General features: G+C 41.4%; 2 protein-coding genes across 2 annotated transcripts; both read right to left on the reverse strand.

Moving 5' to 3' along the window:
- Positions 1-4,817: 4,817 nt before the first annotated feature.
- On the reverse strand, positions 4,818-6,190 carry LOC308395671 (DNA damage-inducible transcript 4-like protein; the record flags this gene model as incomplete). The annotated part of the gene is made up of 2 exons (XM_080880588.1): positions 4,818-5,540; positions 6,028-6,190. Coding segments are annotated over 2 exons (654 nt in total), but the record flags the coding sequence as incomplete, so codon positions are not given.
- Positions 6,191-10,644: 4,454 nt separating this feature from the next.
- Positions 10,645-17,592, reverse strand: LOC308405804 (uncharacterized protein). Its single transcript, XM_080896549.1, has 12 exons — positions 17,360-17,592; positions 14,897-15,043; positions 14,389-14,517; positions 14,145-14,201; positions 13,901-13,927; positions 13,764-13,784; positions 13,436-13,522; positions 13,308-13,343; positions 12,389-12,487; positions 12,240-12,264; positions 12,068-12,147; positions 10,645-11,384 (listed from the first exon to the last, which is right to left on the reverse strand). The coding sequence occupies exons 1-12, from the start codon at positions 17,418-17,420 to the stop codon at positions 11,371-11,373; spliced, it is 783 nt and encodes a 260-aa protein (XP_080752675.1). The 5' UTR covers positions 17,421-17,592; the 3' UTR covers positions 10,645-11,370.
- Between the last annotated feature and the right edge of the window lie 2,259 nt (positions 17,593-19,851).

The following is a 19,851-nucleotide window of genomic DNA, read 5'->3' on the forward strand; positions in this document are numbered from 1 at the left end:
CCCCCCCCCCCCCTAGGGGGCGGGGCCCACACTTTGGGAAGGTCTGCTATAAAGGATGGTGAAACAGTTGTTCTACAATATGAGCCAAGCAACAAGATAAAGGTTAAATATAGCAGCCATGGACAAGAGCCTTCAGTTCAACGTTCATATATTCATTATTTTCAATCGTAATGCAGTCAGTGTTGAAAAAAGAAACCAGCCTTGGCAAGGTTTTATTTTACAACAAGACTTTAAATGCTAATCAGGTGAATACACAGATTTAATAAATCTAAAGAGGTTGTGACCACTTTACCACCCCAACACACTCTCAGACAGTAATTAGCAATTCATGATAATATTATTTATATTCTTTTTAATCGGTCTGCTTGATGTTGATGTTCTTTTTAAAAAGAATAGGATACTCTCATCTGTTTTAAGTAAACCAGTGCATTCATATTATTGATTTTGTCCACTGAAACATCATTTAAACTACTTCTCATATACTTTGGCATAAACTTTGCTTTACTAATCTTTAACTTTATTTTTTTAAGGAAGGTGACAAAACATGAAAATCAGTGATGCCAAAAGCATTTCCTGTTTAATTTCAGCGCAACCCATCCATAACCCATAATTTCTAGTGAAAAACACGAGAGACGCTCCCCAACTCCTGTGGGTCAGACTGCCTGTTTAGTTCTGGTTTCCGAGGTATTTTTATTCTTGGCACATATCCTCACAAAATGTTTATATTGCACACATTACTCTGGCTTTGTATGTTAAAAGCAAAAAAAAAATGCTTTGTGTAAAATGAAGGCTTATATATCTACTGGGCATCTGTTAATGGGCACACATTCAGTTATTCAGTTGAATCTTCCTTGCTCTGTTCATATTACAAACAATTTCATGCATCTCTACATCTTTGTTCCCAAGCACATCCATTAGTTATGGAGGAACTGCCATCTCCAAACCTTCCAGAGGCAGTGTCCTACAAAGGTCACACATAGCCGCCACATAAACACTGTAGTGACACTTATATAACAGTCCGCATACTGAAAATAGCATAGCAACATCTCAAAATATCCATTTCTTTTAGTCCTGCACTGCTATTAAACTTGTTCATCATGTGCCTGCAGGGGCTATTTCATTACGTCCAAGACCAGTCATAAGAGTTTATTTAAAATCTCAGTTCACTCACTACTCAAAATAATGCACATTGCACAACTAAATATCAAATATCTCAGTAGGAAGGAAATATGACGTCACATGGGAAGGTACTACCTGTACGTTAGTTACAGTTTATTACACCCTCGAGGTACAAATTGTAAATCACGTATTTATAACCTGTTTAACATCATTCAGAGGCTAAGCTTTCGACACATATTCACTAGTTCAGCTGCAGCTCATAAGCACCTTCATGCAACTGTGGAAGGAGTGTTACAGACTCATGGCAATGGAGGAAAAGTGAGCATAAAATAACCCAAAACAGAAATGCATTCATTTTAATGCAACCCATCAAATCGGTCCTACCATACATACTGTCCTTAAAAGTTAAAATTACTTTTCTCACCAGGCATTTTCTACATTTAGATCTACATTACATGTCCAATAAATTTTTATGGCACAAGGTGCATGGAGAAGACAAAGATCTGATGACGTGAAGACAGTTTAAGTATTAGGGAAACTGTCGCTGGAGTCTTCACGTCATCCTACATTTGATACTGTGTCATGGATTGTAAGTTTCTTAAAATTGAAGCCCCCTCGGATACATCAGAAAAAGATGATTAGGATATTACGCTAGGCGGGACTCGTACTAAATAAACATATCTCATGCCACACAGCGCTGGTAAGAAATGTCTACTTTTAATCCAAAAAGAAAGCGCTGCAAACGTTGGTGTTTTTCCACGGTCACTGTACTATCTTCTTACTTTTAAGGCTAAATTAAGCTCGGCACAGCACATCCTACAGCCACTGAAACTTTGCAGGCCAAAGCAGATTTAACATCTCCCTCTTGAACATCACATGCTGCCTGCTCCAATGGCAGCAAGAGTCAAGTGTTTTAAAGATATGTATTTTGATACCCAAACATCATGTGATGAAACTCGTAAACATGAGCTTGAACACTCAACCACCTAACGCCTTCTTCTTCTTTCTTCGGATGGAGGGCTCATTTTTTCTCTTTTGTGCAAACAAAGCTGAACATAAAGTGACGTTTTTTTCAAATTAAGTTTTATCGTCTAACTTTCAAGAATTTTATTGTTTCCTGGTGTGAGATAAAGATCGCGGCATCACAGGGCAGCTGATCCAGAATCACTTATTACCTAATTCCAAATGGGGATACTGACCAATGTAAGAAGGGCCTCCTGTTTTTTTGTTTGGTTGGGTTTTTTTCTATGTTTATGCTATGTCTGCTTGTGAACTGACATACCCAAAAGATGATGAGGCAATAGGGAAAAGTTTTTGTTTACTTAGAACATAAACAAACAATCAGATAAACATATCTGCATTACAAGATAACCCCGGGTCCCAGAGTGGCATGCATTCTCCTTTTAGTAAGTTCATCAGATTTCCATCTTCCCAGAAAGACCTTGCTCTACGGGTCAGGAGGAAACATGGAATCAAGCCCAGCTCATCTCTCAGGAGTCAGGAACAAATAGGCCTATCCAGTAACTCGGATAAGCCCGTGGGGATGGAGAGGCATCAAAAGCCGATAAACATCTGTAGGCTGTTTGTGCAGGGTAAGCAGTATGCATCCGTCTGATCGGGGTGATCGACTCCACAGCTGTGGCGGTAAAAGACCCCTTTCACAACCGTCAATGTAACTCACGCTGCGCAGGGGTGAGATGAATCATGTTGACACCGAGGATATCGAGCACCACAAGCAGATTTACTAGCTTCAGCAAACGAGTTGCCGAGCCAGTACAGTGCGCTAAGATTTTCCTTTTTTTCTTTTTTGGTTGCAGCAGCATGACAAGGGCCTCAGTACTTTTCCATGAGGCAAGATATTATGGCAAAGCCTCCCTCAGTAGGAGGATTTGCCAACTCTGCCTTTTTAATGGACAAGGACCATAAATCAGGGGAAAATGCTAATGTTGCAAGGGACTTATTGACAAAGATCCTTGTAAGATGTAGTAGGTGGAATGAGAAGGCCTAAAGTAAATCTATATAACAATGGGGACAGGAGGAAATTAGACTGTAACTTGGGCTTCAATTTAACTTGTTTTTTCCGGCCATGAATAATCAAGTGTGGTACACTATCAATCTAAAATTTGGACACCTTTATTTTCATGACTATTTACATTGTAGATTCCCACTGAAGACATCATGAACATATTTAGTTATTTTCTTTGCTACATAAAAAATAAAGTAAAAAAATAAAATAAAGAAGAACAATTAAATGACAAAGTGTGTCCAAACCTGTGACTGATAGTGTATCTATAGAAATATTAGACATAGCGATGAATTGTATAGCACATATTCTTTGTGGATCTTTTGTGTTTATGGGCTTCGCAGTTCAGATCTGCGCCGCTGACCCACATTAGCACAGCAAAGCAACGGGATCAGAGGTCGTTACGTGTGACGCCAACCAGACGATCAGAGCTTCATTGTCCTGCACAAGGACTGTATGCAGCGCATCTTGCACAACATCATGTGACTCTGCCATTAACCTGCTGTAACCCCTGCGGCCTGTTTCGCCACTTGAGCATGACCGGCGTGTTGCCATAACTAACTTTTACACTAATGTAAAAAGTTGTAAACAATTATGACAGTAATTCATTATTAAAGCAAAACTGGGAGGAATCTTGTCATGCACCACACGAGTCTCATAATCTTTTGCTCATCTCACAAGTTTATTAAAATCCCAACCATTCAAGACAATGAGAGAAATGTCACACCAACACTGCAGGTACACACAGCGGCAGCCAGTGAGCTTTATGAGCAGTCAGGAGAGTGGCGTGTGGAAGCCTGCAGAACAAATTACATTTTTAAGCTTTTAAGGATCAAGTAAGTGCCACATTCTTGTCAAGATCTTGTAATGCCTGTTGCTGTGTCTAAAAGGTGAATTATCCCCGTTTTGCAGGCTTTGCCATGACAGGATATCCATGGCAATATAAGAATGGAGAAAAGAGCACACGTGGAATCAAAAATGAACATTAAAGTGATTTTATTGTCCAAACAGACAACTCAGTTTGTTTCAACATCAAATTTGAAAAACAATGGAAAGTTAAAAAAATAAAAAGGGGGAGGGGGATTTGGGACTTTTTTTTTTTAACAAGTTAATTGTTAAAACAAATACACATCACTTGGGCGAACCATCCTTTAATAATTTATAAAGTCTCTGCATTGAAAAGGTGCATCAGGCGGAGGAGGGGGGGTAAAAAAATAAAAATGCAATAAAACATTTGGAAAGAGACGCAGCTGTGACAAAGCTGTGTGAAAAAAAAAAAAAATGTGCATGAGATTTAAGGCATCCACATATTCCCCTATAGTGTGGGAAGTCCCACACCATGACAGCAGCATCTACGCAAGACATATAGTCTTAAAAACAATCACAGCCCTAAATACAGCATCACACAACCAGAATATGGCCCCCAAAAGACTAAATGTCAGACTCTTATTCAGCCCTCTGTGTGCTCGCTGTGGCTGAGCGTTCAACGTATCTGGAAACACACAGATGCCTCAAGAAAGTGTCTAGTGTCTTTAAGAAAAGTGTACCCGACAGTATGTCCCTCTCACACTTTGGGATCGGTTTACATTCATCTGCAAAAAGTACAACTTCAAATGGTGTTTGAGCAACTCATGTTAGAAAACACACAAACACCCAGAACATTACAATTTTGCTGATTTTAAAAAAAAAAAAAAGAAAAAAAAAAAAAGACTTGAATGAGAACAATCAGGCTTTCTGATGCACAAGCTTCTGGCTTTACATCCAAAGCTGACTGGCTAATAGTTAACACTGCGCTGTACAAAAACACTGTAGAAAACGTGACACCACTGGAGTGTCATTTACATTTGGGCAGAAGTGCATTTCCCAACAGGAAACCCAATATCCAAATCCCCAATCCCTACAAAAGTTCAGCACTCCTCAATCACGGTACCTGCCGAGGAGGAGTACAGTTTTTTCTTAACGAGACGGAAACCTGGACTCAGTTTAAGTGCGTGCCTAAAGGTCGGCGCAAAGCAGGTTCCCATAAAAAGAAAGTCCCGCAGGCTGGGCCAGGCGGTGCCATCCTGCTTAAAAACAAGAGTCAGCTCAAATGTAGGCACCACGGTGGCATCGTACACGATGCGTTCGAGCTGCTTGCATCCCTTGTCCAACTCCAGGTGGACGTAGAGAACAGAGCCGCGCAGACCGCAGGGCTCGCAAGATGCCAGCCGCAGGACTTCACGCGCTATTCTCCGCGTTAGCTTCTCTGGTACCAGCACAGAGGAGCAGTGTAGCGTTGTCTTCTTAGCCCGCGAAAGGCAGTTTTCAAACATCTTTGCCAGCTGCTGACAGGTTCTGTCCTCAGTGGCTTCTGCAGTCCTCTGGGTCTCATCTAAGCAGTCTAACCAGACGTCCAGTCCTGGGAAAACAAGGCAAGATAAACATTTAAAGGTCAGATAATCCTGACTTAATCATATCAGCTGCAGTAAAATTGAAAGGTATTTTATTAGGTCAACTGGGACAAATCACAAGATTTCAACTCCACCAATGACTAAAGGAATGGGTCTGTGTTTGTATGCTTTTCAGCTGCCTTGTGTGAATGTGTCAACAGTCCCTTAAAAACGAAATACCATCTCAAGAGTCTGAGCTGCACACCCACAAAATATCATGTTTCTGCAGCACAATCTTGTAGCAATGTGCAGAGAAAGACAGCCTCAGACTTGCCTTCAATCGTGGGCTGCTGTTTCGCAAACAAACTGAAGGGATGACTTCATCTGTACCCGCCCCCTCCTCCTCCCCACTGCTGCAGCCATGCACCACACAGGGATAAACAAGCGCACAACTAGAAGTATCCAGCATCTAGCAGGTTAGCTACACAAACAAAAAGAAAACACTAGTAAGCTCACCTGCATCAATGCAACCGTGGTCATATCTTCTATCCGCCAATTCTGAAACACACTCGCTGCTTTTGGGCTTTAACGTGCTCGTAGCAACCAAGGTGATAGCCTGTTTCTCCTGGAGTCGGCCGTTTTCCCGTAGTTTTAGAAAAGCTGCCTGAAAATAGTAGCGTCATTGTGTCAGTCCAAGCGGATGGTTTGAGCTATATTTAAACAAATGACTAACTGAGGTAGCTACCTCAGGATGCTAAAACTTTCAAAATGTAGCACCTAAAAGACAAAAAGCCGTAAAAAAACCTAAACAAATAAAAACTTAAACCCCTCAATTCTTAACTGCTAGCTTAAAAGACACTCATTCGCAGCATTAAACGACTCACCTTAAATATTATTTAATACAAAATAACTTAATTTAGACGGTTCCTCATGAATAAATTCGCGCACACACACATTGATATAGAAACACACACACACTGACAGTCAGACGTACTGCAACGGGGTGAAACTTCTGAGGGTTATTTATACCCTCGTCTACTCAGCTGACCAGAGGGCTTGACCAATCAGGCGCTGGACGCGGGACACAGCTCCTTTCCGATTGGCTGCGAAATAGCATTTAAATTAATTCATTGACCAATACTTGGGGGTGATTTCTTGTGTTGCTACGTGGGCAAGATAACACGCCGTAACGTTTTTGTATTCATTTTAAAGCGTTAACTTCGCCCGAAACGTGTTTTAATATGCACTCAACGCTTCAGCCACCTGTTTGGTAGATTATGGGTCACCAGCAAATGTTAATAAGCTATCTATGACTGTTTCATTATTATTATAGAGAGACCTCGAGCTATGTAATCAAGCCACGTGAGTTTTCATATTGCTGTTTGATCAGAAAACGCAAAATATTTTTGTAATCAATAAGGTAAACGAATAAAGAAAACGTAAACACATGAAAAAAATAAAAGTTAAACTACACACTTTAAAGAAGGGGTGGTTAATTAATATTCCCAATGTGTCACTTGATAGACTGGGACTGCACCAATAAGCTGAACTCATTACTGTTCAGTATCAAGTTTATCTCTTTGTGAACTTATTCTGGTGGCCCTCCACAACAGTCCCAGATTCTCATGTGGGCCCTTTAAAAACAGATTTTTTTTTAAGTAACTTTATTCATAATTTTATTAGCTGTATTGACACAACGGTACTATCTAGAAAATTTGAGGCAAAAGCTGAAAATAAATCCCTTTTTCATCTCAAATCCAATTTTTGTGAACCTCACCCCAAACACAGAGTGCACAATGTCCTCATCAAAAGGACACACTGCCGTATGAAAGACATTCATCCTAACACAGAAGATCAGTAGACGAAGTCTGAGTGGGTTTCACTTCCCAAAAGTACAGTTATGAGTAAAGTGTGCAAACATTTCCCCAGATATTCTTTTAAACCAGATCAAAATGTGAATTTCAGGATTGTGAGGCAGGAGGAAGCCCTTTGACTATAGAGCCGCTGAGCCAAAAATGTCTTGTCTTACTGTATTGTGTGTATACATTTGGCAGGCAACGCGGCGAGCACAGTTGTTCAGTTCATCAGCGGTTTATCTCTCACCACTCACAGTCTCAACAGAGTTTTTCTCCCAGTAACTGGATCTGACCCTCTTACCCCCAGCAGCTCTGCTGGCTAAAGGGTAATGGAATCCAGTGGGCGAGGGAGAGACGGAGAGACCAAGCGTTTTCCACCGGTCACATGGGGGGAACTAGATATGCCCTGGAAAAAAAGTCACATTCTTTAATGTTGCTGCTTTTGTAGATGCAGAAATATACTGACAAGTGTTAGGTAAGCAAGGACTTTGGTAAAGTTCACATGTGTCAAAAACACAGCAAGGACAGAAAGAGCTGTCATTATGGAGGCGGTGGTAATGAGGTTTGGACTGACATTTATGAAAAATATGCAAGGTCGTTAGTAGCTGTCTAAGGGGTAGAAGTGGGCCAGGGGCTCTGAATAAGGAGTACTTGTACTTTAGGTAGATTACAAGTAGAAGTAAAATAATTTCCCAGCTCTTATGCAGCGCCTCTTAACATCATCAGTATTAGGGCACAGTCCAGCACATAAAACTCTGTATCTAATCGTTTCAAAGCCAGCAATCAACATTTTACACCCTGCAATTAAAATTTACAAGCAAGAAGAAATTCCTTTGAAAAGATATTTATCCAGGTCATCGAGTAAAGTTTAAAATAATCTAGACACTTCTATATTCTAAAGACTATCATCTCGAGTGTCAGCTGCATGACATATTGAAAATCTGCCATGAAGAGAACACTGTGTGTGATTTATTCCAGACACTGTGCCCGAGACCTGTCCTGCAAAGCTCTGGTTCTTATCTTGCAGGCGTTGTTGTAATTTGCAGCAGTGGGAGTTAGCTGCAGTAGCCTGGGCAGCAAACTGATTCGTGCAGTGTCTACAACACAAGCATTTCTTAAGCACTCGGAAATTGAGCTCAGGAGGTGCAGTGCGTTTGCACTTCTGCACAAGATCACATCCACTTCTGCTCGTTTTGCTTTGTGCGTCAAACATCTGCTCCACTGAAACAGCTGAGAGCAGGCCCCTAATGTGAGGCACTGCTGCGTTCGACCTTAACCTCCTGTCAGTAAGTCAAGTCAAATCCGAATCCGCTTGATAATTTTTCCCCAACTCCTGTTTCCCTGAATGAAGCAAAAGATGAAACGTGTCGGGTCTCGGGTTACTAATCCATTCTGGTTCAGATGAGCCTTCTCTTATCCCCTTGAGGACACGTGGTATGCCGATCTGGGACTCGCCTCCATCCAGTAAAACGTGCCCCTCGTTGCCCCCGCTAGGAAACTGAATAACAAGAAGCTTTTTGCTGAGTTGCATTTCAGGAGAAAGCAGGTTGCATGTGCCGGGGTTCATATTGGTGTGTAGCTGCGTTTTGCTGGTTGTACATTTAAAAAAGGACTTACACACACACAGAAAAAAGTTAAACCTATTCTTTAGAGTCTGTGGGTCACGAAGGCTTTAATTTATCACTTTATAAATTCAAACATAAAAGGCTTTTATGTGTTGCACAGTGAGCTCAAAATCTCTGTTTTCACAGGCAGCTTGAACAGTTTTAGTTAACAAATGAAAAATGTTCTGAAAGGCATCGCTTACATCTCAGCAATATTAAAAAAGTCAACTTTTATCCCCAGTCCATGGTTTTGTAACTTGTTGGCTGGTCATCTGTGAAGCGCTGTGTCCGGGGCTGACACCCATTCAACTATTTCACGGCTTCAAACGATCTGAAATCCAGCAGCTTGGTTTTTAACAGCTGCTAAGAAAAGAAAGCACATCGCTCCCTTCCTAGCTTTTTAAAGGCTTTAGTGGTTTACATTTCTGATCTGCTCGCACTATTCTCTGCCCCAGGTCACTTAGGTCATTATCACAACTGCTCCTGTCAGACTTCTTTATTCATTTCTCAGATTTAAAGCTGTCTGCCTCCAGATTTGGATGAATCTCCTACTTCAGCTCAGATCGTGTCCCACAGCTGATGTAAATGTAAACTCGACCTTTTCTTAAACACTTTTACAGCTTTGATGCGTTGATAGTTTATTCATCTGTTTTTGTAATCCTTGCCAGTTACTTCCTCAGATGCACAGTTTTACTGTCCCCTCTAAATGCATCGACTGTAAAGCGCTTTGGGTCGAGTGCTGCTGTTATTAAATGTGCTTTTAAAATAAAATGACTCAACGTTAATGTGAATGTTTCAAATGGCAGTTAAAGAAGGCCCGCTATGTTCATTTCTATTCTGCAAAGCATGCACTTTTAGTTAAGAAGGCTTGTGCCTTAAAATGTAAAAAGACAGAAGGATTCAGGTTTGTAACAACAGGAACAAAAACATGTGGGAGAAAATAACAGGCAAAGATACATATTGATTATTTAGAGTCAAGAGAGGAGAAGGGGTCGAAAAGGGGGACAAACACACTGAGCAGGAGAGCGCGAAGAAAGCTCCCCACGATGCCCTGAATGTCACAGCCCCGGCCACAGCTGTTAGCGCATTTTATTTGTGTGTGGAGGGTCTTCTGCCAACCTGCTCGCCGTGTCTTTGATGGAAACGTGCCCACAGTCCAAGCTGTCACCCGGTCTCATTTTACGAAGGCCACGGTCAGACCTAACAGGGCAGTGTGTGAATCAGAGCAAAATGAAGGTCATGAGAGATTTTATGTTTGATGTTATATACTCAAAACACCATCTGGGAGGGAGGCTCTTGAACTTATTTGTTACGCACTGCGTGGAAATATGAAGAAGAAGCAGCTGAGAGGTGTGTTTGACTATCGTTGCTTATATCTCACTCCACTGTCAACAACCTCTTTGGAACCTGGCTGCAATAAACAGCAGCCAAAAACATTTCTTTGCTCTTTCATTCTGTAGTTACCTGTTGGCTCCCTCTAGTGGTGAATCACTTAACTCACACCATTGGTGTCCTACAGCTCGCTCACAAAGAACCACAATCAAATACAATAAATTAGAACTTTTAATTTATTTTAATGATTAAATTATCCATTTAGCACATCTCCTATATGCTATTTCAGATCTATCAGAAGATGCATATGTATATGTTAAAAAACAGGGCAGCACAAAAAAGACATTTTCTAGTGATTTATTGAGGAAATTGATGATGACAAATTCCAGCCACAAAGCATAAAGTAGTTCCAGTGTCTATAAATCCAAACAGCCTTTTGCATCTGCTTTAGTTATGTGTGCTTTGGTGCAACATTTGTAGAAGAAAACCCCACAAAAACATTTAACAGACCCTCTGTTGCAGCAAATTCCTATGTTGTTACACGCGCAAACAAGTCGTCCTAACAGCAAATATCTAGCGCACATCAAACAAACCCCAAACCTTCATAATTAGCAAAATGGCTCAAGGCAAGTAAAAATTAAATGGCAGATAAGAAGGTAACGAAAGGATGATTACAGAGTTATAAAGCGTATGATAAGACTAACGTGAAGGATCTGGGGTCACTACACAGGAAACATGTTTGCGGCAGTAGTTTGCACCGAGTGCAAATAAAGGCTGCATAAATAATAAGTCACCACTGTCATTTAATAGGTGGCGTGTCAGCTTCTTTAGATGAGCTTTGCAGTCCTTACTTTTGAGATCAAGTTCATTTGTTTTAAGATTTATCATCGCAGTCACACGCCCTACTTCATAAAACTGCTCTCTGCATACAGAATCACACTTGAAAGCATCTTTTATTTAAAAAATTTTTTTTTAAAAAATATTTCATTACAGCTTAAAAAAAGGAGACCTAGGATCGAAACAGCTTTCTCAGACCATCAGTGTGTGGGCGGCGATGGTGACTCTTCTTATCTGGCTTCAGCTGAAACACACAAAAGAACAGGAGCAATTCATAAAACTGATTTTCCAACCTGAAAAGTCAAAAAGGCCGTTAAATTGTGATTTTCATCTTATTGCGTTTGCTGTTTTAAAGCTCCGCTCCAGCAGCCTGCAACAAAACAAACCCTTCTTTTTTTTCCTCATCAGAATTCCTGAAGCGTTATTCCATTTCCCTGCCAAAGGCATGCAGGCCTGACTGGGAAGGAAGGCATTGCATTCGTTGGCCAACTTGTGTTTTATAGTAGGTGGGGTGAAGGGGTAACTTAGGGTGTGTGCGCAAACTATGCTTGACATGCGCGCCCGTGGATGTGCTCGTGCCTTTACGCACGCACGCCTCCGTAGCATGTGGGGCCACGCTGACATTTACTCAGTGCACAATAGGTCGCGTCCAAAATAATCTGCGTTTATGTTAGGATGTCCCTATCTTTCAAGCCCTGCTGCTTGTTTGAGGGCGGGGGGCGCGAAATCACAGGAAACACCTTCTGCTGCCTAGCTAAAGCCCCTGAAGCCCATACAGTACAATGAGGATATTAAAAGCCCAGCACTTCCCTGGGATAATTGAAATTCGGTGTCTGGAGAAACAGTTTCACCAAGTGATGGAAGAATGCGCAAACAGAGGGAAGTCGGGAGGAACCCGCTGCAGGAAATAGAGGGAAGGCGGCTCACCGTTCTCTTCTCTTCCTGATGATTTAACTCCGAGGAGCATGACGCCATCCTTGCTGTTCTCAGCTCTCTGGAAAGATGCGCTGTGAAGGGTTTTAAAGAGATAAATGTTTGGCTTTTCTTCACACACCCTGAAAATGGCATAATCTGTCTGATCTTTTAATATCAAACTCACTTCTCAGTTCCAGTGTCGACGGTTTCTGTTCAGCAGAAGACAACAGAAGGCAATGATAAGCACACATGCTTGTTTGAATTAAAATAATTTTTCAAATCATAAATCCCAGTGTAAGCACTCGTGCATGGGCGTCCTGGCAGAGCATGTACCTGTGGGGTTGTGGACTTTCTTGGATTTGAATTTGAGGACGATGGCGATAGCAGCTGCGGCCAGGATGGCGGGCAACACAAGCCACCACAGCTTTTTATCTGGGGGAGGGGAACACGAAGGACACGGCCATCAGTATCCATCTGGTGTGACGTGCGTCTTCCACATTTGCGTCTAACCAAAGGGCAGAGCAGTGATGTAGCAGCTGCAGAACCACGCAGTTTGGACTTTCGACCTTTAACGGCCCTTCTACATGGACTCTGCATTGCAGTGCAGAGTTTTATCCCCCAAATCATTAAAAAGTAAAAAAAAAAATGTTTTAAAGTCTGTCAACATAATATGTGACCTTTTTTAAAACAAGATTTTATTGGATTGGGCTATTTTAAAGGTTTTGGAGCCCCGCAGTGGAATGATTCAGCCCTCTGAGGTGGCAGAGTCAGTGGGCTGGGCAAATGGGAATCTCAGTAATTACTGTGTATTTTTTTGCCCACACATCAGATATATGTAATCAGGAATCCCAAATTGCTTGCGGTGTTGCTGATAGCGTAATCCCCAGTAGGACACTAGTTTTCTGTTTTCCTTTTTTTTTCTTTGCTCTGAAGCTTTTTGTGCTTTCAAGTTCAAGGTTTTTATTTAACAAACGATACTCACAGTCTATGCATTCATCTTCATCTCTAGATTACAAGTCAATCATATGGAGGACCAGAAGAGTTACATATCAAGATCATTCAATATGACTCAGTGAAAATGAAATGAATGAATGAATATCTACATTTACTTGTTGCTAGCGTTTAATCATATACCATTTATTTAGTGTCTATATTTTTATTGGCAGCTTTGGTCCTCCGTACAGATTCAGCTGTGAGAGGCTGCAGCTGCTGCATCGCTGGTGCGCAAAGTCAGACTGATTAGCTTTGTTACCTGCTGATTTCTCCTCTGTTTGACCCGCCTGAGAACCTTTCAACGACACACATTTTGATTTGATTAAACACGGTTGGGATGTCCATTCATGACCTCACGTTTAGCTCACTGTACACAGGATCACTTACCGGGACTGTTCTCCTGAGGGGTTCCTTTAGTGGGAGGTGATGATGTCCTTGAAGATCTGCTTTGAGAGTCAGTGGTGTTTTGTTGTCCTGTCACATTTAAATTCATTATTTATTTATATATTTCATAAATTAACTAAATTTTTTTTTTTTTACTCAAAGACGGTTCTGGTTTCAATTATAATGTGTGGAGCTGTTTGGGGATTTCTTTTAATTTCAACATTTTCAACAAGGACGTGCTGAAGGATGGTTATCAATAAGAGAAGAGAGCACAGAAGGAAAAAGAAAGAGAGGGAGGCAAACAATCATGTCGATACAAACAGTACTGTACCTGGGGCAGGAGGAGTGGTACCTGTGGACAGTAAAGAGCAGCGTTGTTTCATTTGAAAAACAAACTGTTTTAGTTGTTTGATGTGTTTTTAATGCTTTAAAAAAAATCGCATGATCACATTTTATTTTATTGTGTACCTAAGTCCTGGTCAGGATCGGTCTCATCTGTTAAGATAAGATAAGATAAGATAAGATAAGATAACTCTTTATTGTCATTGCACAGTCATACATAGTACAGTAGTACAATGAAATTGGAAAAACTGTCCTACGTCGGCACTACATATAACACAACACGACACGATATGACACATCACAACTTGTTCAGAAAACAAGTGAAGAAACCTATGCCTATCACTGAGGAGCTCACACGTGCCACACTTACCTTGACCTGCTCTGCTTTGGCCATCAGAATGCTCACTCTGAGAGACATTAGTGGGGGCTGATAAAAAAGAAAAAACCTCATGAAATATGTTAAAAGTATCTATGTCAAACTGCCTTCCATATACATTGTTACACTTTATTTCTGAATGCAAAATGAAGTTCATTTAAATCGTCTCTGTACTAAAGCACATGTAGAAACCCTTCAACAAACCACATATGTCATATAAAATTATACAGAGCCTTACTTCCAATGCTTGTCTTGTTCACTAGTTCAGTAGTCAAAGAGTCATTCTGGGCGGATGTGGATGTAGCAGCAGCAGCAGCAGCAGCAGTAGTAGTAGTAGGTAACGTAGTATTGGCTTTAGGCGTGTCTCCTAGAAAACAGAATGTAATGAAGGTTTGTAGGAAAATCTGTTGGAGCTTGACGATAAAATAAACAAGCAGTCTTTAGCCCAAACTAGCTTGTTTTTAAAAGCACACCATCTTGTCCCTTTTTCCCCCCCTTTACTACAGTATATTATTTATTACCTTTAAATCCACCGTATTTTAAATGTCTTTACAAGTACTCCAGTATGCAGTTTAAGGTCACAAACCGTGCTTCTACATCTACAGGTGTGTCCTAAAAATGGTTTTAAGGTGAGCTTTGAGAAACCGTTTTCGTGCTCAGGAGATGCATGTAAATTCCATGAAACAGGACAATAAAGCAAAGTGAAATGCAAAGAAATTTGGAAGAGGGCTTTAAGAAACACTCACTATCCAGAGGAGATGTGGTCGTATCTGTAGGAGGAGAGGGAGGTGCTGCTGTTATTGCCTTTGCTGTTGTCGTTTTTGTTGTTATTGTTGGAACTGTTGCCGGTCCTGGTGCTTTTGTTGTGGTTGAGGTTTGGTTTGACTCATTTTCTGTGTGGTATGAAGAAATCATGAAGGAAGTTAAGGAAAATGATTTGATTAGATCCACATAAAAGTCTTTTGGTGGTTATTTAAAGATATATGTGATTGTGGAGAGGTTACAAGAGAGATTAACACACTTTGTTATCTATCCAGAGAAAATCTACAACCGACACCAGCTCACTGTTGAACTCATTGCATCTAAAAACTCAAAATCTTTGTCTGCATGTCTGTCTTGTAACGTCCCTGAGTGCCTTCTTTGGTTGGATTGTTCTCTGCGATCCAGATTTAAGGTATTTCTGCATCCGCTGGAAGGTATGTCTATCTTTTATGTACAGTCTTTGGTTTCACCATCAGATCAGGCCCTCACTCGCCACGTCAGGGTATGAAACAGAAAGATGGCTCCAGCAGAAATGCTCAGCTTGAGGTTTCACAGCAGGATTTTACTGACTAACGGGTGGTGCAGCAGTGGCTACAGCTTATATTGTCCACCTGTATGGTCTCCATTGAAGATTTTGGGTTGTGGTTGCTTTGGTAACCCTGCATTTCTCATAATTACTCATGGGAATGGAATTCTTTGGCTCCATCTGAAGTCGCTTCCGTCACTTCCGATCGAGGAAGTGACGGAAGCGATGGTATTCTTTGTCTCTGCTGAACACCGTGCCGCCAACAATGAATTCACTTGTCATCGTTACAAGTCACAAAACTTAAGTGACATGTTGCTGTTCTTTTCCAATGTGCACAAACCTTTTTAAAAATACTCAACTGAGAAAGGAAATGGTTAATATTTCCTTTTTGTTATTACAGTAAGTTATTACTTGTGTATCCTTGGTTGAAACTGTAAAGATATTTATGCCCAGTTTTGCTCACTGAGTCACAGGCTTGCTTTACAAGCTCTGACCGCCATCCTGCGTCGTGGCTGTTTGGCGCTACTTTAAAGGCCAGCTTCTGAGACGACCGAGGGTCAAACATGTCAGACAGGGGGTGAAAAGTCTAGATAGAGAAGGAGATTACGGCATGTCGAGGTGGATATCCTCTGCCCCAAGTGTCGCAGCAGTGTGAAGCTGCATCCTGTCCCAGACATATACAATTGTTGCTCCCCGACCCGTGTTAAGCTTCCTGCTGTCGATCACGATTTCATTCAGTGCATTTCACTGCAGTCCAGCTGCTTGATGGCTAACAGGACGTTTCTGCTCTGACCGCACAAAGATCAGACTGTTTTTCATGAATCTGGTCAGGAAGGAAAATCAAGTCTCCCTGCCAGACATAACTCTAAAGTATTTAAGGCAAGTCTCAAGTCAGGTCATTGAGTTGTTAAAGGAAGAGTACGAGGCGAGTCTTCGGTATGTTGGATCATTCAGAGAGTTGTTTAAGTTCCTGCTAGTAAATCGAGGTAAAGTTAAATGTTAAGTATGTGTAAATTGTTTGCGACGCATCGTGGCCTTTTCAGTCCTTTAATCATGTAAACAAATCCAAGTCAAGCCTCAAGTATTTCAAGCAAGTTTAAAGATCAAAAGCTAAAGATTTGCCAGCATCAGAGAGTTTCGGATCCTACCAGGCCCACACTTCATTACTTTTCCTTATGTGTCGCGGAACAAAATCTCACACAGATAATTCTAATGGCCCAGGCGTGGGCGTTTCCTCCAGCTTGTTTACCGCTTAAACCTTGGAAGAAGATTGGCTGTCACCTGGGATCTGTCAGGCTCAGGACAATAATCTGCTGTCTCTGTGATAGAGGGGGCGGTTTGGTTCTCACTGCCTATCTGCTGTTAGATCACCTATCTGCTCGGCACAGACAAGCTTTCAAGTTCTTTTGTTTCTGCAGAATGAAAAAAAAAAAAACAAGTCAGTAGCCATGTGGCACTCTGGTGCTTTTCATGCCAGAGGTTCTGACTTGTATCTAACATCTGTTCACTCGCAAAAATCAGAAACAAATTGTCAGACTTGTTAGTTTGAAGGTCTCCGTTAAGATTTGGAGGCATAGAAACACAATCACATAAAAATGTGCTCCAAGTTTATGTCCCTTGGATAAGCAAAAATAGTCTGAGTGGATGTCCTTAAAGTAACGTAAGTGACTTTTGACCATCGCTGTGATCTTTATCATTGCACACACCAAGGGGGAAACGCATGGGTTAAAGGGAAGAACCATTAACCAGTGCTCAAACCAAAACAGAACACAACTATGGAGGCGGTCATCTTGATAGAAAGCCTACTACGTTTAGTTTTACTATAAATCACAGAAACAAGGTTGTTGCTAACTATTAAAGAGTGCTGAAGACTTCTATCAGCATGTGATCAAGCTGTAGCCATTGTGAATGATCGCCCTACCTTGTGTGAAGACATGGGCAGATGCTAGAAGCAGGACAGCAAAAACCCTGACGGACTTCATGGCGATTCTGCAGCTGTGAACTCCTTAAACGTCTCCCTTCGAGTGGCCCGTGTGAAAGGTGTCCAAGCCTGGGTGCTCCGCTGCTGATGCTTATTTTGGCACTTCCTTTAGATAGAGAAGGGGAGGAAATACACTGGCTTCCCTTCCTGACGTAAACTGGGTGGATGTAGAGACTAACACAAGGCAGGCACTTGGCTCAATTCTGGGTCTATTTAACAATCATGTCAGTTTTGTATAATGTGGTGGAACCCAAAGGCAACTCCCATTGCTTATTTTTTCCTGCTCTGACACCACTTAACGAGGGTGAAGGAGACTGGAGAGACCTCACGGAGAGTGAATGGAGCAGAATCGGACAAAACAGATGAGATTAGATCTTTAAAAAAGTAGTTACACTGAGCCAGAGCTGTGCGTAAGTGAAGTAACTGTGGTAAATTTTGATAGTGGTGACATTGCAAGCCTTAATCCATTGGAAACCATTAACATACTACACAGTTCAACTGAGAGATAGAATCAGATTGGTAAATAATGACTGGAACTGATGACAAAGACCTGACAGCCCAGAGGAGCTGCTGAGAAGCCAGCCATTCTCCACTATTTGTTAAACAATGTCTTCACAAAACCTGTTGTCCAGGCGTGTTGGTGGTAACACACACTCGCACATCGACCGATGCATAAAGTCAAGACAGCTGTTTTTTTGCAAAAGCATCACAAAATGAGTTTGGATTTTTATACAGAGTGAGGTTATAATCAAAGACGAAATGAGTTCTTCACTTTTGAACACTGCCCGTTTTTACTTGAAACGTTTTACTTGAAAAAACTTAAAAAAAACCAAAAAAAAAACCAACTCATATTGTTTCCTACCCTATCCCCACCCCCCCCACCCCCAACAAAACCAAACTGCTGTTTTTTGGGCCCTCCCAAAAAACAGGATGCCAGACTTTACTTCCTTTCATTTAAACATTGTGTTTAATAACTGAAAGGAGGTCCAAAAGAAAGACACTTGAGACACGCACACGAGAAGTGGACTTCTTAGCTAAAATATAGAATGACTTAAATGTTTGTTTTACTAATTAGAAATTTTTTTTTCCACTGACAATAAAATAGAAATAGCTGTAACATATTTTCCCAACACATTTTCAGAAAGCCTGACATTTCCAAAATTAAATGTAAACTTCAACTGCAACCTAATGTACATGCACACACCGATCACTTCATTCGGTACACCTATTCAGTTCCTCGTCAATACAAATGTGTAATCAGCCAATCACGTGGCAGCAGCTCAGTGCGTTTAGACCTGTTGACATGCTCACAATGACTCACTGGACTTCAAATCAATCATCAGAATGAGGAAGAAAAGTGATTGAAGTGTTTGTTTAATTTAATGTGTTTGTCCTTGGCAGGCTGGTTGGTATGAGTATTTAAGAAACTGCTGTTTGGGACTTTCCCACACAACCATCTCTAGTGTTTAAGGAAAGTGGCCTAAAAAGAGAAAATATGCAGTTAGCAGTTGGGTGGAGATATCTTGTTGACTCCAGAGGTCAGAGGGGAATGACCAGGCTTCTTCTAGCTGATAGGAAGGCAGCACTATTGCTAATATATAACCACTTGTTACAAGAAAGGTATGCAGAACATCACTCCCATCAGCTAAGAACTGCTACTGCAAAGTGTCGTCTCGAGCTCATGCTGCATTTGGATGCAAGGATCAGAATTTGGCATAAGCAGCATAAAAGCATGGCTCCATCCTGACTTGTATGAGGAGTTCAGGTTGCTGGTGGTGTAATGTGTTCGAGATATTGACTTTGGGCCCCTTTGTATCAATTCCCTCACTGTTTAAAAGTCACAAGCCTACCTGTTGCTTACTAATTAAAGCGCACCCATCCTTTGACGGCTTCCTTCTCAGGTCATCTCAAACTTCTTTTGAACGTGACAGCGAGTTCGTTCTACTCGAATGGCCTCCAGTCACCAGATCTCAATCCAGAAGAGCACCTCTGAGATGTGGCGCAAACCAGAGAGCCGCATCATGGATGTGCAGCCATGCTGTCACATCAATCTGAGGAATGTTTTCAACACCTCAGGGTCCAACTCGGGCGTAGCTAATAAAGTGGCAGTTGCATGTATTTAAAAAAGAAACAAGGCTGTAGATCCCTGTTCTCACAAACAAGTGTGATTATGCACAGTGATTATGTTTGAGCTTAGCCTCCCGAGTTTAATCAAAGAAGTCACTGAGGTTGATAAAGAGGAAACACCTTTGCTGAGGAACTGCCAAGTAGCAATTTCCTATTTACATACTGCAGCGCTTTGAGCCAAGCTGTGTTTGACTGGAGCTGTAGAGGAGAATCACACTGAACTCATATGAAACCATATATGACGATGACTTCTATCGGTTTTCAGGCGCTCACGCACACATTCACCACACACACAGGGGATTCAG

Source organism: Rhamphochromis sp. 'chilingali' (genome assembly GCF_963969265.1).
Source record: "Rhamphochromis sp. 'chilingali' genome assembly, chromosome: 1".
Classification (NCBI taxonomy): Eukaryota; Metazoa; Chordata; class Actinopteri; order Cichliformes; family Cichlidae; genus Rhamphochromis; species Rhamphochromis sp. 'chilingali'.

What these genes read in the sequence shown, in the direction of transcription:
- LOC308405804 (XM_080896549.1), bottom strand. Translation starts at nt 17,420, where the DNA reads ATGAAGTCCGTCAGGGTTTTTGCTGTCCTGCTTCTAGCATCTGCCCAT. An exon ending in CCAAAGCAGAGCAGGTCAAG is followed by an intron (nt 13,928 to 14,144) that starts GTAAGTGTGGCA and finishes TTATCTTAACAG; the next exon opens with ATGAGACCGATCCTGACCAG. An exon ending in TACCACTCCTCCTGCCCCAG is followed by an intron (nt 13,523 to 13,763) that starts GTACAGTACTGT and finishes TAAATGTGACAG; the next exon opens with GACAACAAAACACCACTGAC.